At 44.3% G+C, this 27,947-nt stretch overlaps 2 protein-coding genes across 4 annotated transcripts in view; both read left to right on the top strand.

Moving 5' to 3' along the window:
- The window catches only part of ZFAND6 (zinc finger AN1-type containing 6), a 37,413-nt gene extending 32,632 nt beyond the window's left edge, over nt 1–4,781 (top strand). For all 3 annotated transcript variants that reach the window (XM_069867278.1, XM_069867277.1, XM_069867276.1), the window contains 2 exons: nt 3,095–3,208; nt 3,802–4,781. In XM_069867278.1, the coding sequence (XP_069723379.1) occupies nt 3,095–3,208; nt 3,802–3,950 (263 nt within the window). In that variant the 3' untranslated portion in view covers nt 3,951–4,781. The remainder of the gene's footprint in view (nt 1–3,094; nt 3,209–3,801) is intronic.
- A 2,835-nt stretch (nt 4,782–7,616) lies between these two features.
- Nucleotides 7,617–25,161, top strand: FAH (fumarylacetoacetate hydrolase). Its single transcript, XM_069866723.1, has 14 exons — nt 7,617–7,771; nt 10,168–10,278; nt 10,907–11,028; nt 11,307–11,356; nt 13,717–13,807; nt 14,829–14,926; nt 15,189–15,241; nt 16,648–16,747; nt 17,274–17,404; nt 18,141–18,216; nt 18,903–18,949; nt 19,943–20,044; nt 21,037–21,154; nt 24,958–25,161. The coding sequence occupies exons 1-14, from the start codon at nt 7,691–7,693 to the stop codon at nt 25,035–25,037; spliced, it is 1,260 nt and encodes a 419-aa protein (XP_069722824.1). The 5' UTR covers nt 7,617–7,690; the 3' UTR covers nt 25,038–25,161.
- Nucleotides 25,162–27,947: the final 2,786 nt, after the last annotated feature.

Genomic DNA, 27,947 nt, shown 5'->3' with positions numbered 1-27,947 from the left:
TGCTGTTTGAGACAGGCTAAAACTACAAAGGGATAACAATCTCAGTGAGTTCAGATTTGTTTATCTCCACTGGATTTATGCATTGCAAAAGAAATAGAGGAAAACTACAGAATATGTTAATGAATCTAGATTTTGCATTTAGTGATTGTGTTATAATGCTTGTAGGCATGGAACACTCCTAGCAAAGCCCACGTGCTAGACGGAGTAATAGAATATTTTTTTCCACTGTAATGCTCTTAAATATCATGAACACGCCATTGAAGATAACGTAAAGTGAAACTCATAAATTTACAGGCCACCTATTCTAGCAGCTTTCTTCTATTTTGAGCATCTCTCCAACTTGTTTTAGATTGTCTTATGGGCTGTTGTACTTTTTGCTCAACATTATGGTCTTGTTAGGATTAGCCAGTTGCGATTACTTAGTAGTCAGGGAGAAAGGAAAGAACAGGCCAGGCATCAGGAGTCCTGCAGCAAATGCATGGAGCTGTTTGTGCCCGCAGGGGTGCAAGGACTGAAGTGTGCTTCATCTCACGGGTGCTGTTTTCATAGTTGGAGGCACTGAAGTTCAGGCAGGGTTGGCACAAGCAAAGCAGTAACAAAAGCTTCTGCCTTCAGGAGAAAATCCAGACTCTACTTGTTTAGATCAGCTAAGAACACGTTCTGTATAACAGAACTTCTAGCAGCCAGTCCAACTTGTCAGCTTCAGAAAAATGAGTACATCTTCATGCTTTATTCCTTTTTGGTGAGTTGGCAGCTTGTATTGGTGCTGCCAGTGCTTCGGTTCTCCAGCTAAAGGCAGCGCTGGGGCTGGAGGAAGGGAGGGAATCGGTTCAAGCAAAGCAGGCAGTAGCATCCTGGAATCGAGACAAAGTAGAGCGGCTGGGAGTGGCTGCAGTATGTTTCCTGTGAACTCCAAGCTGGCTGGTATTGCATTTTGCCTGACCTTTTTTGATTGTGTTCATTACACTAGCTTGTAGATAGAGCACAAACACTGACACTTTGTCCTGTAAAGGTGGTTTAGTAGTTCAAGCATTCATGATTATCATAGAGCATTTTGAGTCTAATCTCTGGCTCCTATGCAGAAACAAGTTATGGCTACTACAGTAGATAAGTGACTTGTGGCAGCAGTAGAAGAATCTTCCCACTCAGTTCTACAGTGAGCAGCAGCCCTTAAAAATACTTAAAACGTTTTGAATGCGAGACCCATATGCACAAAGAAAATGTGAGCATATATGTATTAGAGAGCCTTGTTATGTAGGGAACAGTACCAATTTTTCCTAAATTTGGCTAATAGTTACAGAGGCATTTAGTAAAACTTACACTGAGGTAACTGGATTTTGCTACAATGGGAAATGCAAACTTGAATGTGTTAGCTGCTAAATGCTTGATTCATGACATGCAGGTTTCTTAACGAATTAATAAATACTGCATTGTCTGTTCAGTATAACACTGCAAGAGTTCAGTTAAGTATGTCTTACCATTTCTGATGCCTATCTTGCATCATTTATTCTTTCTGCTTTGGACTCATCTTACAAACTGCTGCATATTATCTGTCCACTCAGAAATGTGCCTTTTAACAACCATTTAAAGCCATTCAGTCTTTTTTGCAAACTATCAATTCTCATACGTTTCAGCACGAAGAAAAGCTCTGCTTGTAATATAGATGATTTTAAAAGATTTCATGTAGAACAGTCTGTCTTTGGTAGATTAACCTTTGGAATACACTGTCCACTTGGGCAAAGTCTTTCCTGGTGGTCAGGTATTTTGCTACCCATTAAAGCTGCTTAGTACAGACTACAGTGTTTTGATGCATTGCAGACATGGAAAGTGCCTTTTTCTTTAAAAAAAAAAAAAATCATCAGAATAGCAGCACAGGAAGAAACCCCACCAGAATTGTCATGCAGAATAGTAGTAGGCAGGGAGCAAAGTAGCACAGAACTGCATCTGACAGTCTCCACCTAACAAAAGTCCAGCTGCACAGAGATGCCTGCAGCTTTTTCACTGACAAATGTCTGGGCTTGCTGTTGTATTCCCTTCTTTACAGCGCAGGTTCTAGCTCTGCTTCCATTGATGCTCCTCCCAGATGGACCTTACTTTCATTCTTCGCCTCTTTGCTGCAAATACTCCTAGGTTCTGTATACCTTACTCACTGGAGGCTTGTCCTGCTGTGATCTAGCAGTGACTGGTAGGCAGAGATTGGCTCTTAGCCCTTCTTGAAATGAAGCTGTTTTTTTTGGTTTCTATTTCTGTTTTGTAATGTAAGGAATGTGCAAATACTTGAGGAAAAGCAGCCAATGTTCTATTTTTACCTGGGTCAGGCAAATACTATCATTACTTGTTTATATTCTCCCACACAACCTATAACCTGTCTCTTTCAGATGCCAGAGAATATTAAAGTAGGTTGAAAGTTGTCTTTAAAATGTTTACCTACTTCCTTCTGGGTTTCAGGATAGTGTACTTACTTCCTGTAAGTCTGTGAATCTTGAGCTAATGGTGTCTCACCCCAGGTAGTGACCAGCCCTTGTGCAGGCTTTTTTCCAGGTGTGCAAGAGCAGCAGCATCACAGTGGCAGAGATTGTTCTGAAACACTGTATTTTGTGTGGCCTCAGCACTGCAGCCTTCAGCAAAAATAATGTTGACTCAGTATTTTTTGAAAGTGTGTTTTACTCAATTCTAATACATACAATGCTTCTTACAGGCAGATTTTAGGACCTGGACTAGTAACACTGATGAGGAAACACTTGGAGTTGGATTCTTTTCCCGAATCTGACAGCACTGAATCTTTCTGTGAAACCTTATTTTAAGTGATTCTGTTTCTTTATGGTGTTTTTGTATTATGAACTTTGTATGAGCCTTCAGTGATTGAAGGTCTAGAAGGAGGGAGTTCACGTACCACTGCTGAGAGTCCGTTACACTTCAGACATGTAAGCTACTGCAAAATGGCTAAGCCCAGAACCTTAATTTACAGCATGGGCTTTAGATTATCGTATGACTTCAACAGAGGAAGGGGTGGGAGTGGGAGGGAGAGAGAGAGAGGGAGAGAGAAAAATCTTTACACACACACCCCCTTTCTTATTAACTTTTTTAATGTTAGCTTCAGTGTCGGAGAGTGCAGAGCCTACACCTGAAGAACAAGACAAGTCGCTTGACAAACCAAAACAGAAAAAGAATCGTTGTTTCATGTGCAGGAAGAAGGTCGGACTGACTGGTAAGGAGTTCTGATTTCACTTTTCTTAAAGACTTGTTTAGGCTTTGGAGCTTTGAGAGGTTCTTCTCTTAAGAGGAAAACGGGGCACAGCCATCTCAATGGCCAAAGGTGCTTGACTCTTAGTAGATTTAGTCATTCACGTATTATTTTGTTTTTCAGCCTCCTGTCTTTAAGTGAAATTCATAATTCCAAATACTTCCCTTTGGAAGTCTGCTTAGCTGAGGAATTGGATGATGATTTGCTGCTGTTAGCTAACCAGCTTTGCAGTGGTTCAGTGAAAGGGCCTAAGAAAACTCAAGTTCTGCAGGGTGAAGATTCATAAAAAAAGAAAAAGAGCAGGAGATCTCTAGCAGGAGGTCACTGTTGTGTGCTAGTGTATCATGTGGTAGGAAGGAAAGTCAAGTCAAATATTACTGTAATCACTTAAAAAATGTATTATTTGTGATTCTTATGCTTTCTGCAGCAGAGACTCTATTGGCTGATTGACAGTGGTGACTGAGATATATTGCTAGTGAGTGAACACTTTCAGGATTTAAAACAAACCAGTATAATTAAGAATGTTGAAATGTCTAACCAAATATTTCTGTCCACAGGGTTTGAGTGTCGATGTGGAAACGTTTACTGTGGTATGCACCGTTATTCAGATGTACACAGTTGCTCTTACAATTACAAAGCTGATGCTGCTGAGAAAATCAGAAAAGAGAATCCTGTAGTTGTTGGGGAAAAGATCCAGAAGATCTGAACTGCTGCTTCTGCTGGAATACAAAATCCTCTGACCATCTGCAGATTAAATTGACTTGAGCTTTTTTCCTTAGTCATCAGGAATGTAGAGCAGTGTATCTTGCCTAGACCTTTTAATCATGCATGTCATCAGATGAATAGATTTTTTTGGTTTTGTTTTTTGTTTTGAAAATGACTCTGAACATTTATTTTCATTGCAGTTTTCTGTGGCTGAAGACTTAAGTAAACTTTACAAGTATTATCCTTTAAGATCATTTTCATTTTAGTTGAGTGCAGAGGGCTTTTATAACAAACGTGGAGAAAATATTGGAGGGCTGTGCTTTTCCAGGATAAAACGTGCATGCGTTAACTTTGCAGTTTATTTTCTTGTTGTATATAGCTTTTCTCTGCAGCACAATTTCTTTTTTTCTTTTTCTTTTTTTTTTTTGATAATGCCTTGTATGGCACAACTAGTTATCAGTAACTGAATGTATTTTAATCATTATGGCTGCTTCTGGTTTGTTTTTTTTTTTTCCCCACTAAAGAGAGGTTATACATGTTCGCATATTAGCTTGTTTGCACCCTCTACCTATTTATGTATGAATCATTTGTAATGAGAGTGTGTGCTGAGATTGTCTGCGTGGGTTTGTTTTGTTTTGTTTTATTTTTTTTTAAATTGGTTTTTGTTTTTTTTGGGGGGGGAAGGCTGTATGCACTTCATTGACTGCAGGTTTCATAGGGATTACATCCATCAGTCTGTACACAAATATGAAGAATGATCTGAAGTATCTGTGCTGTATTTATGTTTATCCACGTCTTAACTTTGATTAAATAAAGTTTAAAAAAAATCGGAGCCCTTATGACTGTCACTGGCATCTGTTATTTGGATTTCTTTTGCTTTATTTTCATGGAGACCTTCTTTACTTACAGGGTATTTATACACAGAGATAGTCTGTATCCCAGTGCCAGCTAACTTGTTTTGTTTTGTTTTTTCTTACCCTTTCACCTATAACTGTCAAAGACTACAATTTCCAGAAGCTTTTTGCCTTGTGCATTGATACATTCTGTGCAGGGAGTTCTCTGTGCTTCCTGTGCAGCTTGTCAGGAGTTGGGGGTCATTTGTGGCAACGCATCTACAGGTAAAAGATGTGGCCAGTGACTTGACTGTGGGTCCATGCCCATGCTTCTGGTTCTGGGAAATAGAGCTGTGGGGTTTGTGATCCAGTATCTGACAAGCAGCACTGCACAGACTTCCTTGAAGTTGAGCGAGAGAGTGGTTCTTTAGACAGTTTCTCCAGTGAGACATCCTTAATTCTGAGGTTTGAAGTCTATAGGATTCAGTGTAGAACACTGCTACAGCCACTTGCTATGTGCTCCTTGGCGGATCTATGGGCTTGTAAGTGATCCCCATTTGGGGGCAAGAGGAATTGTTCTTTTATTTTCTTGTGAGTGTGCTTAGTAACTTCCTTTTAGTTAAGACTACCTGTCTTGTCAGATCAGAATCTGTTCCTCAAACATTCGACCGCCCTAGTCATCCATATAACTTAAAGGTTGAGTGGTTTATGTAGTACCATGGTAACTTCAGCCAGTGCTGCTCATCACCAAACTTAACAGTGCACTAAAGAAGAACTCATTCCTTTCCAGACGGTACTGATCTTGCAGTTGAAATTTCAGTTGGTGACTTGCGGCTGCTTTCAAGCTTTTGTGAAATAAATGAGATTGTATGGCTTTATTTAAAATGCTAAATTTTTAATCAAAGCTGGCTACATCCTTTAAAATTCTGAATGTGCTTTAAAAGCTATGGCTTGCAATTAGTAGATAAAGCACTACATTTAGCATATAAACACTATGCAGCAGAAGGCGCTTACTCTGTCAGATAGCTGTGACAAGTAATCTGCAAGACCAAATAATAAATGAAGTGTCTTGTGCTTGCAGAAATGGCTTAGCCATCTATGAAGCACAGGGTTTTTTTTGTAGTAAAAGAGGGAATAACTAAGTTGTCCTGGCAAGTTTTGGTAATGATCTGCCTTTTTGTGGGTCAAAGATCCTGTATTTCCTCAGAGCATTTGCTAAACTTCCTCTTACGCAGCACAGAGCATGGAAGAGCAGCAGTGTCATCTCTTTCATGGGTGTTGCTCTGTTTGCTTTCCTCTTTGGAGCTACTTCCCTAGTCTCTTACCCTACTCGGTTTGGCTCCTCCCTCTCCTCTATTTCTGGTCTCCCGTACTTTTCCTAGAAGTGTTTTTCTCTCCCCTGTGTGCCCTTCTCCAACGTGCCTTGCATCTGAGACAGTGATGCTTCTGGGCCAAGCAGGGAGGAGATACTCTGGATTTCACAACGGGGGAAAACCAATCCTGTTTATTTTCCGGTATCTGAGAGACTGAAAGAAGAAAAGGTACAAGGAAAGCGACTGCCTTTGGAATTCACATACTCCCTTCAGCACTGCCTGTTCTGAAGCAACAACTCTTGTGGCTGTTGATTATACGGTAGGAAAGGTGGCTGTGCCAGGAGGAAATCTGCCTCGCAGTGCTGTGGCAGTCTTGTCAGTGATGTAGATCAGCTTTGGACAACATTGCTTCCACACCTATTGTTCTCAAAGCAATTCAATAAAAGTTTGGCCTGGCTGTTGCGTATCTATTAGAATTAAGAATTTTGAAAGAGTATATGGTCCTGATACATCAACTTGCATTTAGACTGGAAATCCACCTATCCCTGACACTTAAGAAGCGTGTGGCGTCTTTGTTTGCTTTGGCATTGGCTCTGTGTTGTCATGGTGGTCGATCTGCTGCTCAATCTGGTTAGCTGGCAAAGCTTTACATTTTGTGTTGTTGGCTTGAGTTTAGCAGATGAAGGTTTTAATTAAAACCAGCACATTCGCAGCTCTACACCACACTGGAGTAAATCTGTCTTCTCAAGATGCACAGTGTGTATTTGAAACGTGCTTGCAAGATGTTCTTGTTTCCTTTTTGGAATAATCAGGTTATACTCCCAAGTCCTATAGCCTTGATGTGAAACCTCTTCACTGGTTCTTTGGCTTGGCAGTTACATACTTCTAACCATCTCTGTTGAAAAGGAGACGGTCTTTGATTCTGAGTTCAAGGATACTCCCTCACTGGTTTCTACTTTTCCTAAATATGGGTGGAGTTTCTCCTGCAGGTAGGGGAAAAAGTGCTGGGAGCAGAAGGAGCAGCCTCCACTCCCTGCTCTTTGAGGTTGGCTGCACTTAAATGGCTGTTTTTAAGCTGCTGGAGCTATCTGGAAAAAACTGGAAGAACTCAGTCAGGTGCAGTGTTACAAAACGAAAAAGCAGGTGCAGTTTCAGGTATGGAAGGACTGTTCAGTGTGGGCATTATCATTTCACCGTTGTTCTGGCTTGTAAGTGACCCCTCAGAAGAAAAATGAGTGGAGTTACCTCTGGTCTTAGAGCTGGCTCCCCACCCACAGCCATGTGTTTGTCAAAAGAAGGCCCTAGTTCCATGTGAGGGTTTGTCCAGTAGGAAGAGCCTGTTCCCTACCTGACTGGGGATAGTTGAAGGCTGCTGACTCATGCAAACCTCTGGCACTAATTAACTGCCATCGGGAGCGGGCAGAGAGGTGGGATGGAAACAGATCAGTGATTGGTTTGAGGCTGAGGACAGAGGGTGGGATTTTGTGCTTCCGTGCTGCAGCCTGCAACATCTGGAGATCTTCCTCCTAGGAAGGCACGTGGCAGCTTGGACGTGGACGCTCTCATCTGTAAGCACAGACTGCTTGGTTTTCAGCATGTCTTTCATCCAGGTAGACAAGGACTCGGACTTTCCTCTCCAAAATCTCCCCTATGGGGTTTTCTCCACTAAGGAGGAGGTGAGTAACATCAAACTTTGTCCTTGGGGTGTTGTAATTGTTCCAAGTAGAAATTCTTGGCAATCTGGGATAAAGGAAAACCTCTCAGCCTAAGATGCTTGCATGGGCTTCCTGATTTGACAGCAAAACTGTAGCTACCACATTGGCTTTTTTCTTAATGTGGTTATTTTGATGACAACTTCTTTTAAGCTGCACTAAAGAAATGAAGTGTTAGGCTTATGTGAAGTACTTTGGCTATTACACACAGTAGTTTTTGTGTGTTTCTGGCAGTTTTTGTGAAATCATTTAATCTGTCTTTGATCCATTCACTCTAGGTAAAGGCACGGCAGCTGCACTGACATTTTAGAACTCGATCCCTCCTTGTCTTTGTGACTGAATGTAATTGCACCATCACCCTTACCAAACCACGTTAAATATTTGTTTTAATCTACTCTTAATTCTGTAGCGCTTAGTCCTTGCACAATATGCACTGACAAAAGGCAAAAGCAAAGTCTGAATTGTACACACAGTATGTTTAAGTGAGTCTTGTCTTCTGGTCTCTTAAGACCCTACACTTGGTGAGTTTGGTGACTGTGAAAGCATTAAATGAAAGAACAAAACATCTTTCGTTTCTGACCCATTGTGGTTTTTTGGACTTTATGCTGTGATGCACTGAATGCGTGAAAGCGTCCTGTGTTTGAAGCTGTGCCCAAAGGCTACAGACTGAGCCACCTTTAGGCCTTAGATTTTATGATTACATAAGACATCATGGTTCAACCTTTCTTCCAAGGAGGTAGCTCCCAAATTCCATTTTCATGAGCACTGAGCTCTGCTAGGCTGAACCTGACACCTCCAAATGCCTGTCGGGATGGAGCCCTGAAGATGTGCCCTCCTAGAGAAAGGGAAACGAAGCAAGAGCCACATCTTGGAAGGGCGAAGTGGACCATTTGTTTATCATTGCTCACAGAGGCTTCACAGTTATCTCCTGGTTTCTGCTGTCTCGGCTTATCCATGCAGGCTTAAAAAAAAGAATTTAAACTGGAAGATTGTGTTTTCTGATCTGGCATTTTTCAAAGATAAAACTGAGATGGTTCATTTAATCTCTTCCTAGATGTGTGTGTTGTTATCTAGCAAGTGTGGATTATTTTTCTGCCTTTTCCAGTAACTTTTCTCTGAAGAAAACATCTTCACTCAAACCCTAGCGAGTGGCAGGCAAGGACTTAGGGAAATTATTTAGGAAAATAATGTTCCAAAAGTGGCCCAGTGTATTAATGATTTCAAGCTAAGGCAGTTGATGTCATTCCTGACTATCCCAGTTACAAATTAACCTGACATGACCTTTAGAGTTTTCTGCAGGAATGGTTGCTGAATAAATATTTATTATCCCATTTGGAATCTTGTTTAGAAATTAAAGCTTAAAAATAAGGTCTAATAGCATGAATTTTCATTGATGATTATTCCGTTTTAGTAAACTAGTCTTCATAATAACTGTAACTAGTTTGTCTTTGCCTAAAGACACAAATAATTGAAATTTGTCTTTGAACATTATGGTGTTTTTATAACCCCAGCACAGCTGCGGCAGAGCTGTAGTGGGACCATCCGTGCTGCTCCCCCGCTGTCGCCGCCGGCTCCACACGCGCTTGGTGAGAGCTGCAGTGGATCAACGAGGTCTTTGTGTCTTAAGTTGCATCTGGCTTGCAAATGCATCCCCAGTCTCCCTTACGTGTGGGAAGCTGTTCCTGTAGCAGGGAGCTGGGCTGGAGTTCACATGGAAGTTGTGGGCTCCTTGCATGGTGTGAGGATGGATGATGTGAGGCTGCCTCATTCGACGTGGTACAGAAATAATGTGGTTGTGCTGTGTTCCTGGTATCGTCAGTGGAGTCCAGAGCACCTTCCACCTTCTAGGGAGGAACTGTGGTGCAGAAATCTCTATTTCTGTCTACCAGTACATGGTTATAGGGGTGTGACAAATCCTGCCTGTAGCATGTCTATGTTTCAGTTTCCTACCTGTAGAAGGGGGATCAACTTTTTCCTACTCTACAGTGTATTTCAGATATATGGGCATATTCTGAAATCCTTGTTATTAATGAGGACTGTGGAAATACTTCTAGAGGAAAGGGAGCAGAGAAAGAAACCTCTACTTGTCCTATCCTTCCCCCAAAAGATGGGATGAAGGGAAGGCGTTCTCCCACCCTTCAAAGTCTGCAGGGAGTCTGCAGTGATGCTCTGCCTCTAGGTCTTAACGTTTTTCAGTAGCCAGTCTCATCAACTAGCTCTTAATGGTCAACTGCTGTGGCATCAGAACCCTGTCCATGACGGATTAAACTCTCTATGGTCCCTGTCCTCCCTCTTTGGAGGATTTTGGGGTACAGGCGTAAACTCTTCTTCTCTCCCTCTCCCCTCTCCCTGCTTTGCAGCCCAGGCACAGGCTCGGGGTAGCAATTGGAGACCAGATTTTGGATCTTAGCGTCATTAAACATCTGTTCAATGGACCAGCTCTTGCCAAACATCAGCATGTCTTTGACCAGGTATTTATTGTTTGGATTTCCATGCACGTTTTAGAAATATCATAAGATTTTTTAGAAACTTGTGGTGAGATAATGAGCATGAACTGAAAATGTATCATCAGGCAGGCTCAGCTAACTTATCACACCTGCCATAGCAAGGAAACCAGAGGAACTGAGGGTCCAAAGGACACTTTTTGCAGAAAGTTTCATCAGACTTTGGCAATGCAGAGGTCTGACACAAAGCCTAAACTTTACATTAATCCTGCTTGTGCCTTCCGTGCTTCATGACAAGGAATCAAATGGGATTTTAATGACAGGGAGGTTGTGTTAAGGATAAGGGTAAATACAAATGACCTCTGGTTACAGCTAGTTGAGATATCAAAGCTGCTGAGGCCTGAAGTAGTGTGTTAGGACAGACATGATGCAAACATGTAGCAGATCCTCTTTCGGAGGACTTGTGGTGGGAGGACAGGAGCGCAGGCAGTTATGGACAGGGAGGACAGGCAATCCAGGCAGCCACTGCTGCGCAGCTCTGGCCCTCAGGCATTCAAACCCAGGACGAAAGTGCACAAACGTCTTCCATGCACGCAAAGGTTAAGCAAAACGTGGTCTTTCATCTGCCTCTTTGCCTCTCTGTGTCGCTTGTCAGCCTACCCTGAATGCCTTCATGGGGCTGGGCCGGGCAGCGTGGATGGAGGCAAGGGCTGTTCTCCAGAAGCTGCTGTCAGCCAGCGAGCCAACCCTGAGGGACAACACGGAGCTGCGGAGAAGGTGAGGGAGTGGAGAGATGCTGTGGGGTGCAGGGGCCTTTCAGCTGTGCCTTGTATCACCTGTATTACTCTGTGATCCAGGACACCAAAATTGAAGATTTGAACGTGGCCACCTACATGAGAATAATCTGGGGTTTGAGCATATTGAGAGCTTCCCTCTCTTAATTACATCTCTGATGAATCCCTTAACTGCCCAGCAATTCAGGGTGTTACCCTCTGCCTGGGAGCCCAGAGAGCTGCAAGTTTTCTGAGAGCTGAAGTTGTCATTTTTCATTTCAGAGCATTTGTAGCTCAAGCTTCTGCGATGATGCACCTGCCAGCCCACATCGGTGAGTCTGCTCGGCGCTGCCCTTTGCTCTCGCCTGGAGAAGCTGTTTTGTTTCCAGCTTGCTCAGACAGACAAATCACAGCTGTGACAGGGCATGGGTTTTGCAGGAGCCAGAAGTAGATTATTGTATGTAATGAAAGGTAGGTACTGTCTGTAGTGCGAGAATAAAAGCCCGGGGAAGCTCAGTATCAGCCAGAAAATTCATGGATGCATTTTTCACTAAAGCAGAGTCTGGTGCCATGTAACTCTTGTAATCAGATTGGCATCACCAAAGGCCTTTGTGACTGAAGCCAGGGAAGAAACACTTGTTCAGTTTCCAACATTTTCCCTGTTTGCCATTAGAAAATAATTCAGATCTTCCAGAGTTTTGCTAGGCAGAGGCTCTGGCACAGCCTCATAAAGAAGCATGAGTCTCTGCTCTCAGACTGTTACTCTGCATCCCAAATATTACCTCTACTCCCATGAATCCATGGACTGTTTTGGAGTTAGTGTATCCATATAGACATATAAGCATTTTCCTGTTTTAAACAGAAATATATTTGGACCCAAACCAGATTGATCAAAATCACTCGAGGGATGTGACCTTCACTGGAGCAGGGCCATGAACTCCCCCATTTCCCAGCCAACCCCTGTTCCAGCTGGACTTTTGGCCCCTGTGGGGCACAGCCCTAGTTTTGGACAAATTCTGGCCTGACCAAGAGGAACCGTGATGAGCACCCACAGATCATAGAATCATAGAATAATCAGGTTGGAAGAGACCCACCGGATCATTGAGTCCAACCATTCCTATCAAACACTAAACCATGCCCCTTAGCAGGTCGTCCACCCGTCCCTTAAACCCCTCCAGGGAAGGTGAATCAACCCCCTCCCTGGGCAGCCTGTTCCAGTGCCCAATGACCCTTTCTGTGAAAAATTTTTTCCTAATGTCCAGCCTAAATCTGCCCTGGCAGAGCTTGAGGCCATTCCCTCTTGTCCTGTCCCCTGTCACTTGGGAGAAGAGGCCAGCTCCCTCCTCTCTGCAACCTCCTTTCAGGTAGTTGGAGAGAGCAATGAGGTCTCCCCTCAGCCTCCTCTTCTCCAGGCTAAACACCCCCAGCTCTCTCAGACGTTCCTCATAAGGCCTGTTCTCCAGCCCCCTCACCAGCTTCCTTGCTCTTCTCTGGACTCGCTCCAGAGCCTCAACATCCTTCTTGTGGTGAGGGGCCCAGAACTGAACCAGATGTGATACCTTCCTGCAAACAGTTTAAGGCTGAATATATCTTGTAAAAAACCTGCTGGCTCCTGGCACTCTTGAGTGCTGGGGGTGCGAGTGCTGCCCTGGCAGCGTGATGGTGGCTGTGTCACGTAGCTACAAGTGATTTAGGTGCTCACCACACTTGTGTTCAGCTCTGTCCTGGGCACAATTCGTGTTTCTCCTGAGAGCCAGCCCTGCCTGCATCCTCTGATGGAGCTGTCAGGTAACTTAGCGAGCTCGCCAGATGACTTAGTGTAATGTAAATGCCTCATCCCAAGCTGAGTCTCGCCCCCCAACCCTCGGATTCTCCTTTAATCGAGAAGGTGGGAGCTGTTTGCCGGGGATGGCAGCAGAGGGCAGCAGATGTCCTGCCTAGGAGCCGAGTCCCTCCTCCCAGGTACCGCTGGCAAGGCAGGAGCAGTGGGACCTGGCTCACCCCTGGAAGGCTGGAAGCTGCTTCTCCCCCCTCTTCTCTGCTGGAGGCGTCAAAAAACGCGCCAGTTTTGTTGGCGTAATTTTCATAGAATCATAGAATGGTTCGGGTTGGAAGGGACCCTTAAGATCATCCAGTTCGGCTCCTGCCAGGGGCAGGGACACCCCCCACCAGAGCAGGCTGGACAAGGCCCCATCCAGCCTGGCCTTGAACCCCTCCAGGGATGGGGCAGCCACAGCTTCCCTGGGCAACCTGGGCCTCACCACCCTCATGGTGAAGAAATTCTTCCTTATGTTGAGTCTAAATCTGCCCTTCTCCAGTTTACACCCTTTGCCCCTCATCCTACCACCATAAGCTGTTTTAAACAGTCCCTCCCCAGCTTTCCTGCAGCCCCTTTTAGGTATCGGAAGGTCACTCTAAGGTCTCCTCAGAGCCTTCTCTTCTCCAGGCTGAACAACCCCAACACTTTCGGCCTGTCAAATTTATAGGTGAACTGTGCCAATCACTGCCTTTATACTACTAATTACCTCCCTGCCCTAGTGGTGTTAAATGTTGCTACGTGCCCCTGTTTGGTGTTTTTGCTGTCTCCTTTTCTGTGCTTTTCATTGCCAGTAACATACTCTGTGCTTTAGCCCCAGCAGGTGAGAGACTTTCCTACCATTGATCCCTATTTTATGGGCTTCTTTCCACGCAGGAGATTACACTGACTTCTATTCTTCACGCCAACATGCCACAAACGTTGGAATCATGTTCAGGGGGAAGGAGAATGCTTTGATGCCTAACTGGTGGGTAGTTCAGGTTTTTCTCTGGTGCAGTGTTATTTTGCGTGCTTATCTGTATATACATTAAATTTTTTAAAAGTCTGAGAAGTTTTTTCAGAAAACACTGTTTTCCGTTCGCAGCAGATGAGAATGTGTACTGTCAAGAGTTTAATAAGAGAATTAAAAAACCACACTTCTCCAGCTCTAGCTGTGTTAGCACTGCATTTTGTTGCAGCAGCCACAGCAATTACAATGCAGCCCTCTGGTTCAAAGTCAGATTTACCTAAGAAATTCATAGCTTTTTGGAGAATCATAGAATAATCAGGTTGGAAGAGACCCACTGGATCATCGAGTCCAATTTTTCCTATCAAACACTAACCCATGCCCCTTAGCACCTCATCCACCCGTGCCTTAAACACCTCCAGGGAAGGTGACTCAACCACCTCCCTGGGCAGCCTGTTCCAGTGCCCAATGACCCTTTCTGTGAAAAATTTTTTCCTAATGTCCAGCCTAAATCTCCCCTGGCAGAGCTTGAGGCCATTCCCTTTTGTCCTGTCCCCTGTCACTTGGGAGAAGAGGCCAGCACCCTCCTCTCCACAACCTCCTTTCAGGTAGTTGTAGAGAGCAATGAGGTCTCCCCTCAGCCTCCTCTTCTCCAGGCTAAACAACCCCAGCTCTCTCAACCTACACAACTCTGAGAAGCGGTCTACAGGAGTTGAATACTGCCCTAGCTTTGACATCCTTTCAACACTGCTCTCTGGATCTTGAACTAGATTTCTTTGTTGAATGGCAATAATGTAGGGTTTGAGCTCCAAGGAATTAAGTGGAGCAGTGGCATAGAAGTGCATTAAGGCAGCTACATGGCTTTGAATTACAGTTCACTCGTGTCTTTTTATCAGAGCAAGTAAGGTGCAAATGTCCATGCCCATCTGTGCAAAGCTCTCTTCTCATACCTCACACCATTTTGGTGCTTCAACCTCAAAAAGTTGCTCTGGATGGCGATAATTACACAGCTAACATGTGTCCTGTGATGCTCTCTTACAAGGCTGCACTTACCTGTCGGTTACCATGGCCGCGCATCATCTGTTGTGGTGTCTGGGACGCCCATCCGGAGACCTGTGGGGCAAATGAAACCTGACAATGGTGAGTCCATGGTACACTTTTAATGTGCCTCCTTGTGGTTTTTTGGGTTTTATTTTTTCTTCACATCATAGAGTAGTAGAGAGGAAGGGTCTGGGATGACTTATGTAAAGCTCAGCCTGTGGTCAGGGCAAGAGAAAGCCCTGAATTAAGGCCATCTTGTGTTTGCATGCCAGGCAGCATCAACTGCTCTGTTTCCTCTTGCTGCTACTTCTATTTCCCTACTTGCCTCCCCATCATATAACACTCTTTCTTCTATTCACAGATAAACCTCCAGTGTTTGGTGCCTGTAAGCGTCTGGATATTGAGTTAGAAATGGTAAGAACAAGCTTTACTCCCCTGCCACTTTAGTTAAAAAACATTACAATAGACATAGGTTAGAAAAGGAAGGTTTAGGTTCTTCTAAAATAAATGGTTCGTAGGGTCCATTCCTGTGTTTGCTTTTGAGAAGTCTGTGCAGCAAGCAATAAAGATTTCTGTGGTGGAAACCTCCCTTTTGATGAGTTGCAGGATGTATTAGCTTGTTCAGTGGTTTGCTAACACAGCTTTCAGTCTGGAAACTGCTCCTCTGGCCAAATCTGAGCACCAGTGCTGCAGACTGGAAACACGCAGCCATAATTCTTTTTGTTAGACACCACAACCTGTTATCTGGTTAAGAGTCACCTCTGCACTGCAGCCAGGATCTTTCTATGGACACTGGGGACTTTGGAAGCGCAAGCTGTCTGGGCCTTGAGCAGAGTAAGCTGTGAGTTCTTGGAATTGCAATTCAACCTCCTCATTCTTCTGGCTGGAAAGATGAAATCTGTACTGTGGATGTTGTAGCAAAGCATCCTTGGAAGGTTCATCTTCTTGTGGCTTAGTGTGGTCAAGAAGGGAGAGTTTTATAGAGTTGCTCGTTATGGTTTTTATGATTCATATATTTTTATATGATTTATTCCCCATTTTTCCCCTTAAAAAAAAAAAACGGAAGAAGTCTAATATTAAGGGAAATGGTACTGTAAGCCTCTAATGCTGTATGCTTTGCAGTTCAATGCTATAAAGTAGGAGGCAGTCCCATAAAGTGAGGTGAGTGAAGTGCTGCCATACCTACACAGCCTGAGTTTTACTACTGGCTGCTGTGAGATGAAGACGGATGAAGGCTTTGGAAGAAAAAAGCTTCCATGATGTTGGTGGAAAGAGACAACTGAGATTCCCTGTGGATTTCTTTTCCAAGTGCTCAGTCTGTACATTTTCTAAGGCAGCAAATGTAAGCATCCAGCTCATGATCTGTTTTACATAGTGGACACATTTCTCCATCTGCCTCCTCTTCCCCACTGTCATGAAAGGCTCCAGCCACGTTCAGCATTCCGTTGGATGACTTCAAACTCTTTCCTGTTCACTGTCTGCAGCAAACAAGTCACTTCAGTGGACAAACCTGTTCCACATCCGGATTATGATTAGGAGGAATCATTTTTGTTCCTGTGTTTTGACAACACCATGCCTTTATTTAATGACTACTCTTAGCAACATAGCGTTCTCAAGGATTGTAAGCCTGACAGCTTCAATGGAGGGGAAGAAAGAGGGAGTAGGCCATGGGTTTTGTCTGTGGGAAATTTTGTCTTTGGGAAATTATGCAAAAATCCCATCCTGTGCAGCCTCTGTTGCTTATGCATGTAATCCTCGGTGCAGTAAAGATTTTTAGCTTCAAAAACTTCCTTAATCAACATTTTGTTTTTTGATTTCAGGCATTCTTTGTAGGTCCTGGAAACAAGTATGGGGAGCCAATTCCTATCAGCAGAGCCCATGAGCACATCTTTGGGATGGTCCTGATGAATGACTGGAGTGGTAATCAGTGCTGCAGGAGTCTGCCTGGAGAGGGGGTTACAGCATCATGGGAAACCTTAGATAGTGATAAATGATACATTTTAATAGTAGAATACTGATTATTGAAACCACTGGCTGTGGTTGAAAGGGATGAAAATGAAATGTTGTCTGCATTTCTTAGGCTACATCTCAATCCATCTTCAATCAATCAGTAGAACTGCAAATTGCTGCCTAATGAAGATTTATTTACTTTTGAAAGAGCTAATACCAGTGTAGTTTCTTCTGGGCAGAGATGGAGCAACCCTAAGGATGGTGATTGTAACAGAGGATTGATTTCAGTGTCAGGAGTAGGAAAAGGATTTGGCAGTCACAAATCACTCAGCCTCTGCATAGATTTAAGCAAAAAAAAAGCAGAGTTAACTGTATGACTGGCACAAACCTTTAACTGTGTGTAAAAGGACAGTGATAACATTTCCAGTTCATGTTACTCTTTCACAGGTGTGATGGTTACCTAAATCCAGCATTGCTTTGAATTTTCTCTTCCTAGCCCGCGACATCCAGAAGTGGGAATATGTTCCTCTGGGTCCATTCTTGAGCAAGAGTTTTGGCACAACCATCTCTCCTTGGGTGGTCACCATGGAAGCTCTCATGCCATTCGTGCTGCCAAACCCTGTCCAGGTTAGCAAGAGAAAGGGTTCAAACAAAGGTAAAACAGTGCTAGAAAACTAGCAGAACTGGTAGATCCTATCACTGAAATGGCTGAGTTGTACCAGTGCCAACCACTTTCTTCATAGGGTTTATAAGGGTGATCCTGCTTCCAAACACACAGGACGTTCTGGACCCGCTGAGTCCAACATTAATGTCACTGGTGCTGCCACCTGGTGTCCTGAGCTGTCACCTGCCTGCTTGAGCATAGCAGAAAAATAATCCCCTTCAAAACATCTGGAAAATAAACTGATCGGAGAGCTTCTTGTTACTCTTTGGTAGCCCCTGGCACCGAGGAGTGGAGAGAATGGACTCAAGCCAAAACACTTTGTTCAGGCATTTCCAGTTGTCCGCATTAGTTTTAGTTAAGATGGAAAAAGACACTAAAGATTCTGTAGAGAACTCACCGTCTTCTTTGTGCAGGCACAGAGTAAAGATGTGCTGCACTGTGTGTCGGATTAGCATCCACGCTGTGGTGCTGGAGAGGGCTTTAGGAGCCCTTGTGCTGAAAAAGGAATTGGATTATATGGATATCACATCTGTTCACAAAGGTCTTTAAAACTGTGTGCATGAGAGCAAGAAAAGCAATAATAAGAGCAGTAAATGGGGTGTGCAGCAGAGCCTGGCCAAACAAAAAAATCACTGGGATGGCTTGTGGAATTTTTCCTTTCTGTTTGTTTAGACTGTGGTGACTTTTCTGTGCTTTTAGGATCCCAAGCCACTGCCCTACCTTCAGGATAAAGAACCCTACACGTTCGACATCAAGCTCTTTGTTGCTGTTAAAGGTACAGTAGCGCTGTGTAGGCTATAAAGCTGAAATTGCCAATCAAAGAATGCAGAACAACCACGTATTTCAGACAGTTTGCTCCTGGCTCTGCAGTTCTTTTCCATCTTTGCCCGGATTGTTTCTGTCAGAGAAAGAGGCAAAGCTTTTCATGCTCCTGGTTGGCTGTGCAGCAATGTGTCAAGGAGGGAATGCTTCCCAGGTGGTCAGCTTATGATGAAGTCTGCTTTTATGGGCAGATGTAAACCAGGCATGGAAAGAGCAGATTTACATGAAATTCAGATATTAAGCCAGCTCAACCCCCGCTCTCTCCCTGCCCTGGCCCTGTTGACTGGTAGATCCGGGTGTTGCTCCTTTAGTAGAGCAGAGAGTAGGAAATGGGCACCTTGATACTACACCAGTGTCATCCGCGTGCTTGTTTTCTATGAAGTGCGGGCCTTCATAGCAGAATAAAATGTTATTAGTTGTTTCATGTGGGGGATTGGAGTGATAAAAGAAGTCTTTTAAAAGACGGGTGGATGAGGTGCTGAGGGACATGGTTTAGTGATTGATAGGAATGGTTGGACTCGATGATCCAGTGGGTCCTTTCCAACCTAGTGATTCTATGATTCTTCATCCATCTGTAAAACCATAAGACTCCAACAAAAATAATTTTTTTCCTTGTTTCTTTTTTAATGTTTTCTGAAGGAGAAGGAATGAGCATGCCAACCACTATATGCAGGTCCAATTTCAAGGTAAGTCTGGTATCTTTTATTTGTTTGAAATCTTCCTGATGCTATCAGCTCTAGCCTTATGCAATTTCAAACACTGCGTTTTGCATTAGCTGAAGACTAAACTTGGTGTGTGTTTGTGAGGGGACAGAGGGAGAAGTGTGAAGGGTGGTGACATTCAATCCCTCTATTGAGATGGAAACAAACATCTGAATGCTCAAGCACTGAAGAAGGGGGCAGCTCTTTCCACTGCTCAGCTCAGCATGCCCAGAGCATTGTAAGTTGTGTGCCCATTTGGCAGGGAGCAATGAGACCAGAGGATTCGCAGGCAAAGGGAATTGCCTCTCACTGTGCCAAAGGGGAATACAGCTTTGCAGTTGCAGCTGGTAATCCACACACAGACTCATTGCTGCGACGATGCTCCGAGTCCAGCTCTGTCCCTCTGTGGGCAGTGTGGTGACTCTGCGCCTATGGGTTGATGGAGAGGATCATAAGTCAGGAGGCATATGTACCAGCTGCAGGATTTCTCAGTCAATTTTATATTCACATTTGGTTCTTTGCATAGTAATTACCTTAATCGGTAAATCAGTAGTCAGCAAATCAGTAATAAGGAGATCTTTCTATAAACCCATTCAAATGGGTTAATCACGGATCCTGGGTGAGGAGTGCTGGCCTTAAAGAGGAAGAAGAGCTCGAGAAATGATATCCAGCTAGAATAAGAGAAATTTTAAAGGACTAAATTGCATGTTAAGGTATATGTTTTATACACACATCCTGGTCATCATTTTGAAAACAATCAGGCATGCCACTGTAACTATTGAGAAGGCAGCACTAAGCAACCATGGAGTAACTGGTGCTTTTAGGCTGCTGAATGTTCCTGGTTAAATAAGGAAACTTTTCTTTAGGGACAGTCTTACCAGCATCATCCCGAGAATTCAATGCTTTCTGTGTAGGCTAAGAGCCTGCTGGAGAGGTTTGTGGCTCATTGCTTTAGCCTCCTCTCTCTCCTTCCTCCAGCACATGTACTGGACCATGAAACAGCAGCTGGCTCATCATTCAATCAACGGGTGCAACCTCAGACCAGGAGATCTCCTGGCATCCGGCACAATCAGTGGACCCGTAAGTGTTTAAATAACTATAGTTACTGAGAACCAATCAGCAATCCAAAACTGACTGAGCAGGGCATTGGGTCTAAGCCAGGTTTGATTTGAGCAGCCATAAGAATATCTGCAGTTCTTTCCTAAGGACTTCAGGCTGCTGCTTGGGTAGCCCCAAAATTGCACTGAGAAGTGATATTTTTGTTGTTATTGCTTTTTGGTTTTTAATCTCCTCCACGTTCCTTTCCCTAAGAACTATTTTACTACAGTTGCAAATTAATTTCTGTGCACAGGCATCCACATGGCCCATTTACACACTACAAAATGCAGCTTTTTATTTCTAAGAATGTAAAAAGTGCATGGGTATCACTTCTAGTTTCTCTAATACTACACATCTCAAACCAGCTTCACAACCTCTTATTCCTCCGTACTGCCACATGCACAGTTGTTGCAATATATGGTAAGGTACTGACGCTTTCTGAAAACACCAAATATAAATCCTGTTCAGGCTGTCTGAAAGACAGCTTCAGGTAAGTTGTTTCCAAGTTGGGATACCTATACTCCCATTCTGAGCGTTTCTGAAGTGCTTTTTGCTTCCTTTAAACTATTGTACTGCAGACTGACATTAAAGACTTACAAACCTTTGCCATCTTTACTTTTCTGAAGAACAAAATGTAAATAAAACTCTGAAACGTAACTACCTAAAAGCACTGGATTTATAGAAGTGCCCTTGATTTGTTTCCATTCTTGCTTTAGTAGACTCAAGCTACTTTTAGAAGGTTTAGCATGATGTTAAACACACCAGACAATGGCTGTAAGCGTGACTGCTTATAGCAAGCAAGCAATTAAAAAGCAAAGGCAGGAAAACAAGCGAATGTATCACTGAATTCAATCAACACCAAAACTCTGTTCTACAGAGCTAGCATACTTGTGTGTCTACGTCCAGCAGCAAGTAGCTTAACAGTAGGACAGACACTAAAAAACTGTTTATTTGTGTGTTAACTCTCACTGCAGGAGCCAGAGAGCTTCGGCTCCATGCTGGAGCTGTCCTGGAATGGAACAAAAGAAATCCCTCTTGGCAGTGGACAGTCTCGTAAATTCCTGCAGGACGGAGATGAAATCATTTTGACAGGTAATGGCTGAACAACTGCTCTTACACTGCCCCAAGGACACGTTTCCATATATTCATCCTCGCCATGTAAGTGCCTGTCGGGAAGCTGGGCTGTTCTGTCCATACCTGCTGCGCAAGCACAGTTGTTTCCATCTTCCCTATCAGGAAACAAAAGCAGGTGGATAGAAATTTCTCTGCAATAAATGCTTTCTAGATTAGACTATTTGCTTTACTAAGTAGTTGATAATCTTGCTTTGCCCATGCGTGACTGCTTATGAGATAATAAGGGTTGGATGGCCTTTATGGGCAAAAATATCCAAGGAGTAGGATTGGTGAGCAGTTGAGTTGCTGGCACAGTCCAAGGCTGTATGTGAAGCAAAGTTTGGCAAATGCTGAAAGAAGTTATTTTGCAAATAATATCTCATTTGTAATGTAGGCATACTCAATGAAGTGTGCTGCAAATTAAATATGTGAATAGCAGCATGCTAGAACATCTGACTAGCTTCCCTCTGAAAAGGGCTGTGCTTCAGAGCTGTTTCATGCTGGGCAAGGGTTTTAATTTTCATCTTGAGAAACTAAGGATTTTATGAATTAAAATCTACCATGGTGTTTTGTGATTTAAATTTCACTCCTACTTCTTTTTAATCCAAAGACTAGTGGAAAACTAATTTTTTTCATTCCTCTCATCTTTTCAGCCCCTGTGTGGCTTTGAGGTGGCAAAGATTTGGCTGGAATAGCCATGAGAAACTTTTGATTCAAGCCTGTGTACATCATTGCTATGTTGCCCGTAGAATTTCTGGACATTAGGAAAAAATTTTTCACAGAAAGGGTCATTGGGCACTGGAACAGGCTGCCCAGGGAGGTGGTTGAGTCACCTTCCCTGGAGGTGTTTAAGGCACGGGTGGGCGAGCTGCTAAGGGGCATGGTTTAGTGTTTGATAGGAATGGTTGGACTCGATGATCCGGTGGGTCTCTTCCAACCTGGTGATTCTATGATTCTATGATTTTTAAAGAGTATCTTGTGGGACGTGCCTCATTAGACAAGATTCAGTCAGTCCCACGCCTGGCTCCGAGCAGCTCCATCATGCTGATGTGATCAGAGATAGTCTGCACAGGGAATAAAAGCGCACACAGTGAGAAAACACAAGTGTGACTTGGGGCAAACAAACAGAGTGAATAATGCGTATGAAGAAACCTGGAGAATGTGATTGTGTGATGCTAGTATGTGTCCACATGCCTGCGCCCTCTTGAGGTGCAGATCTCTCTCCAGTAACTATGCCAGGAGCCCTGAATTAGGGTATAGTCAGTTATTATGAATGTCCCTTTGGAGTAACATGCCAACATCCTTATTGGCAATGAGCACCTTGCAGTTTTCGTGAGGACAGATAGGACTGGACCATAGAGTCATAGAATCACCAGGTTGGAAAACAACCATCGGATCATCGAGTCCAACCATTCCTATCAAACACTAAACCATGTCCCTCAGCACCTCGTCCACCTCTCCCTTAAACACCTCCAGGGAAGGTGACTCAACCACCTCCCTGGGCAGCCTGTTCCAGTACCAAATGACCCTTTCCGTGAAAACTTTTTTCCTAACGTTCAGCCTAAACCTCCCCTGGTGGAGCTTGAGGCCATTCCCTCTCATCTCGTCCCCTGTCAACTGGGAGAAGAGGCCAGCACCCTCCTCTTCACAACTTCCTTTTAGGTAGTTGTAGGGAGCAATGAGGTCTCCCCTCAGCCTCCTCTTCTCCAGGCTAAACAACCCCAGCTCTCTGATTCATGATTCATGTTGTTCTTCATGCCCAGAACAAGCTGCCCTTACTTAAATAAATATTTAAATTCTGAATGTCTTTTATCTTTAAAGTTGGCACAATGGCATCGTTGTTAACCTGGATGAAGGCACCACTGTCCCAGTGGGAACTTCTCGTGTTAATCAGTCTGCTGTGCTATTTTAAACTAGCAATGGTCTGTGATTGTAGAGATTAGGGCATCACACCATTAGTGAGTGCAAGGTGCTGCTGGGGCTTTCAGCCAGGACAATTCGGGTTCTGCCCCTATTCAGTGATGTACGGCAGATCCAGTGCCTTAAGGCACCCTTGAGGCAGAACTAGTGCTATTGCATCCTCTCCTGAGGCTGTGCCATTAGCTCTTTCCAAGTGCCCAACCCATAATCTCTACACTCCCATTTCAACTTTGTGGTTTTGCTCCCCTTGCAGGAGCCATTTCAGAGCTTTTACACATAAAATGAGAGAAATATATTTTTTCCCCAAGAAGTGCATCTCGGAGAGGGAGCATTGCAAGGGAGGGTTTGCTGATGATGGGCTGCAGCAGGCTGCAAAAGACTCTCTGGATCTCCTTGGCACCCAGGCCGACGCTGCTGGCAGCACAGAGCTTGCTTTGTTGAATATGCTGCTCCGTGGTGCTGCTCTAAATCGTACTTGACAGTGGGGATAACTAAACTGGACTGAAATAATAAGCCAGTGCTCAAAGGAAAGCTGGCAATGAAACCTAATGAAACAAATAGAAACAGAGCTGAGCCTTGAAGCAAGTGTCTTACTCAAGTATTGCTAATGAATGAGGATTACCTGGCAGATACAGGGAGGGTGTCTCTGGGCAGGCTGTTATACAAACACTTATAGGCACTGCTGTCCTTTGAAAAACTTCATTTCACCCTGGTTGTGAGAGCTGCATCATGGGCTAAAGCTGGCAGGGTCTGCCCTCATGCTGCAAGAACTTTAGCTGCCCTGTAGCGTGAGCCCATCCGTCTTCCTCAGAGCAGGTTCCACTGTTCTGCGCTAAGAGTGGGAATTAGGGTTGAGGTCTGCTCTGTTCAGCTCCCTCTTGGCTTCTTAAAGGCAGCTGGTTTTTATTGCATGGAGGGAAGATGATGTATTCTATTATTTTAGGTAAATCCATCTCTAACTATAAAATCAGTCCTTAAATTACCACATATGCCACTTGCGTCCTTTCTTTGATCAGCTGTTGTTAGTGGAGAGCACCAGTAGGTCTCTTCAGCTGTTTCTTTCCAGAATAGTCTTCCCAGATGGGCCAGAAGCTCCTGGCTGTGTCCCCTTCCCTCCTTCATCTGCAGCTTTGCTAAATGATGCTGTTTCTGGAGCAGCTCTGCTGGCCTGGGGCAGCAAGAGGCGCTGCAGCATCTCTGTCCTAATGTCATCTCTCCATCACGCAGGAGCAGGGAGAGATTGAATCATCCTGTAGCTAGAGATGCTGTCACAGACCGCTAACTTCAGCAGCAGTCAGCAGACCTTCAATGTCTGTTTATATAACAGAGGATAAATGGATATTTTGAGTCAGATGCAGTTTCTCATGGAACTCTGCTGCTTGATTTTAGCAAGCAAAACAGATTCTGTGAGCATAGGTTCTGCTGTTTGAGGGTGTTTAATGATCATCTTTCTGGCTACAAGCATCCCAATGTCCCAAGAGCAGTTCTAATGCCACAGAAAGAGAACTCAGATTTCCTTTATTAATTGCAAGGTTGGGCCAGGAAGCAAATCAACTTGCCAGTTAGATTGATGGTACCTCAGGTTAGGTTTGAAAACAGAAATATTGCACTTGTTTGCTCTTTGATCATATTCACAGAACTTGGATATTGCTGTATTTAACATTTCGTGCTTATTTTTCTTTATTTTTTTTCATATTTCTAGACCACACGAACTCTTCCAAATATTTTTTCTTTTTATGCCCCGCTGCATTTCTGAAATGTTTCCACTCATTTTTGGTCTCTTTAAGCCTTTATTCACTTTTATTCCTGGTAAAATCCTGCTGTCCTTGCAGAACAAGCTGTCTGTTGTTTTCTGGCCCTAGGTTACTGCCAGGGCAATGGCTTCCGTGTGGGATTCGGCCAGTGCTCAGGAAAAATCCTTCCAGCCCTGTCACATCCATGACAACTGGAGTAAGGTGACATCTGAGGAGAAGGATCTCTACCCTTGCCTCTAACAGCCATACTGATTTATTCAAGTTTATTATTTTTATATGTGTGATTGGAATCTTATTATTTTTAATTATCAATAAATATCTTAAAAGATGAACGTGGCTCTGGTGTGATAAGGAAAGGCTTTCAAAGCTAGCTTAAAATTCTTGGAGTAAGATGATTGAAATGGAAAGTGAGATTTTTAACACTTCTACTATGTAAGTAGTTATTTCGTAATTATAAATGCAGGCTTTCAAGAAAAAATATATAAAAATACTTTCAAGAAAATCTGTGCAGGCTTTGGAGTTCAACCCTTACGCTGCAGCACTGATGAGTTCCTGGGAATAAACGCCAGCAGGTAACAGCCTGCAGCTGCTGCCCTCACCTTGCCCTGGGACAAAATCAACACCAGCTCTGAGACGGGTGTCTGTGCTGGGGCACTTCTCCAAAGAGAACACGGAGATGCCTCATGCATCCTGCCCTGGTTTTAGGGGAGGAAAACTTCCCTATTCTCGTGCCCTGTGCACTAGGGAGGGTGGGAGAACTTTGTGGCTGGAGTGAACCCCAGGTGCTCACTGGTGGCTGTCACAACTTGTCACCTTACAGGGGCCGCAGAAAGAGGACCCTGAGGAGGCAGACCCCCTCCTGCACTGCTCAAAGGCATTTCTTGCCATGGCATCCCCTTGCAGCAGGCAGTAAACACAGCCACATGCTACTTTTCTGAAGTGTAAAGGGCATCTGCCGCCTCCCGCTGGTCTACAAATCAATTTAACTCTGTGGCCAAGTGCCAAATCACATCAATTAGAGGATATTACTGACTGAAGGAGCCCAGGAGACCAGGTAATGAACTCTGGTACAGAGCAAGGGGAACTTGTTAAATATTTGCTTGGTCCTCAAAGTGAAGAGCCTGATGAGGCTGCTGGCTTTGTGCAGTGACAGCAGGATGAGCATGGGGTGCTGCTTTCCCACGACAGCCCTGTTGCTCCTCCCAGGGTGTGACGTGTACTTTTGCCGGTGTGATCCATTTGATATCATCCTGGGGAATACTCTGTGCTCATTGGGAATGTGAGACTCTTGGCCCCTCGGGAGAGAAAAATGAATTAGAAATGAAGATTAATGAAAAAAATGTGGCGCTGCAGATAAATCACTGCTAATGGGGCTTGTTCACTAACATGGTCTCTCTTCCAGTGTGAATAGTAATAGTCCCTTTAAAAACTGATACTTGGAGGATCCTCCCCAAACCAGTCTAAAATTTTAGCCTAAGACATCCCTCTATCACTAGGAGGAATGACCTGGGCAGGAAAACAGTGGCTTGTTGTTTATCAAGGAAAAGCTATTTCCCCTTCAGGACCTTGTGGAATCTTGGAATTGAACTGATAGCCAGATATTTATTTAATGTACTGTGACTTGGTTGCCATTTTATGAGATGTTTTGTGGTCTCTTTTGACCCCAAGGGACAACCCCAAGTTGACACCTTCTCTCTTGGATTTAGAGTTCCTCTGAGCACACCCTGGCTTTACTCCTGGCAGCAGCAGGAGGACACAGAAAGCATTTAGCCAGTGGAGAAATTTCTCCACAGAAGCAATGTCCACATTTCACAGAATCACCAGGTTGGAAGACACCCACCGGATCATCGAGTCCAACCACTCCTATCAAACACCAAACCATGCCCCTTAGCACCTCGCCCACCCCTGCCTTAAACACCTCCAGGGAAGGTGACTCAACCCCCTCCCTGGGCAGCCTGTTCCAGTGCCCAATGACCCTTACTGTGAAACATTTTTTTCCTAATGTTCAGCCTGAACCTCCCCTGGTGGAGCTTGAGGCCATTCCCTCTTGTCCTGTCCCTCGCCATATCTGACGTGTTGGAAATGCAATGTCTTGGGATAGGGATGCACCCACAGAAACGACATCCACCCCAGGGCTCCCCATGAGCAATCCCACTATGCTTTCTTTGCCTTTTGCACAGGCCTGCTGGATGCTAAAACTGTGGCAACAGGACACTGTGGCTTTCCCATGGTACCAAAGCCCCACGGAAGGGTTCTGATGTATTGAAAGGAAGATGCTTTTCTGAAAAGCCTAGGAAAAAATCCCTATTGACAAGAGCTAGTGGAGGTGCTGGAGCACTGTGCTATTAGCCATGGTGTTTAACCTTGATGCAAGACATCTGGCAGCCAGGAAGGACCACAGCATCGATGCTTTCTAGATGTGGGGATACTTACTAGAAACTGTTAAATCCATAGTGCTCCTTGCTAACTTTGTGCAGGAAAAAGGTGAGTCTTGTACATCGGCAACGAGCCAAAAGAGCCAACTTGACTCTGCAGTTACTGCTGACAAGTGGAAGCTGGGCTCCTTGCTTGGACAGGAAAGGAAGGTCAGCGGTGGCAACAGCCCTGCTGCAAATCAAAGCCTGGTAGGACAGGACAGAGGCAGGCAGCTACAAATTGATGCAAGCTGGGTCCCAGCCCAGAGCCAGGCTGCCACCCAGCCCCGAGAGAGGAGGGCAGCTTTGCGTTTGCTGTGGCTGTACTTTCCATCCAGGGACCAAATCCTACAGCATCTGGCCAAGCATCCCTGCACTGTACTGGGGATGGGTGGGAGGTGGTAAGTTCTCCCCGCCCTGTAGCCCCACAGGTGACAGAGCTCAGCTTCTTTAGCCTGGGACATCTGGAGAAGTCTCGGGTTCTCAGCAGGTGGAGGTTTTCTGCAAACGAGCTCAAAAATAACTCTGAAGGAAGGTTTCAGTGGTGAGCTGGAGAAAGTCCAAAACCTCCGTCAGGACAGAGCCCAGAGATGTCTGCTACCTGCTGCATGGATAGGTGCCAAAACACAAGGAGATGTTAAAAAAGCAGAGATTCTTTTTTTTTTTAATGCCCAAGGCCACTTT

The sequence above is a fragment of the Phaenicophaeus curvirostris genome, chromosome 12, assembly GCF_032191515.1.
Source record: "Phaenicophaeus curvirostris isolate KB17595 chromosome 12, BPBGC_Pcur_1.0, whole genome shotgun sequence".
Classification (NCBI taxonomy): Eukaryota; Metazoa; Chordata; class Aves; order Cuculiformes; family Cuculidae; genus Phaenicophaeus; species Phaenicophaeus curvirostris.
This window is presented reverse-complemented; position numbering and strand designations above follow the sequence as displayed.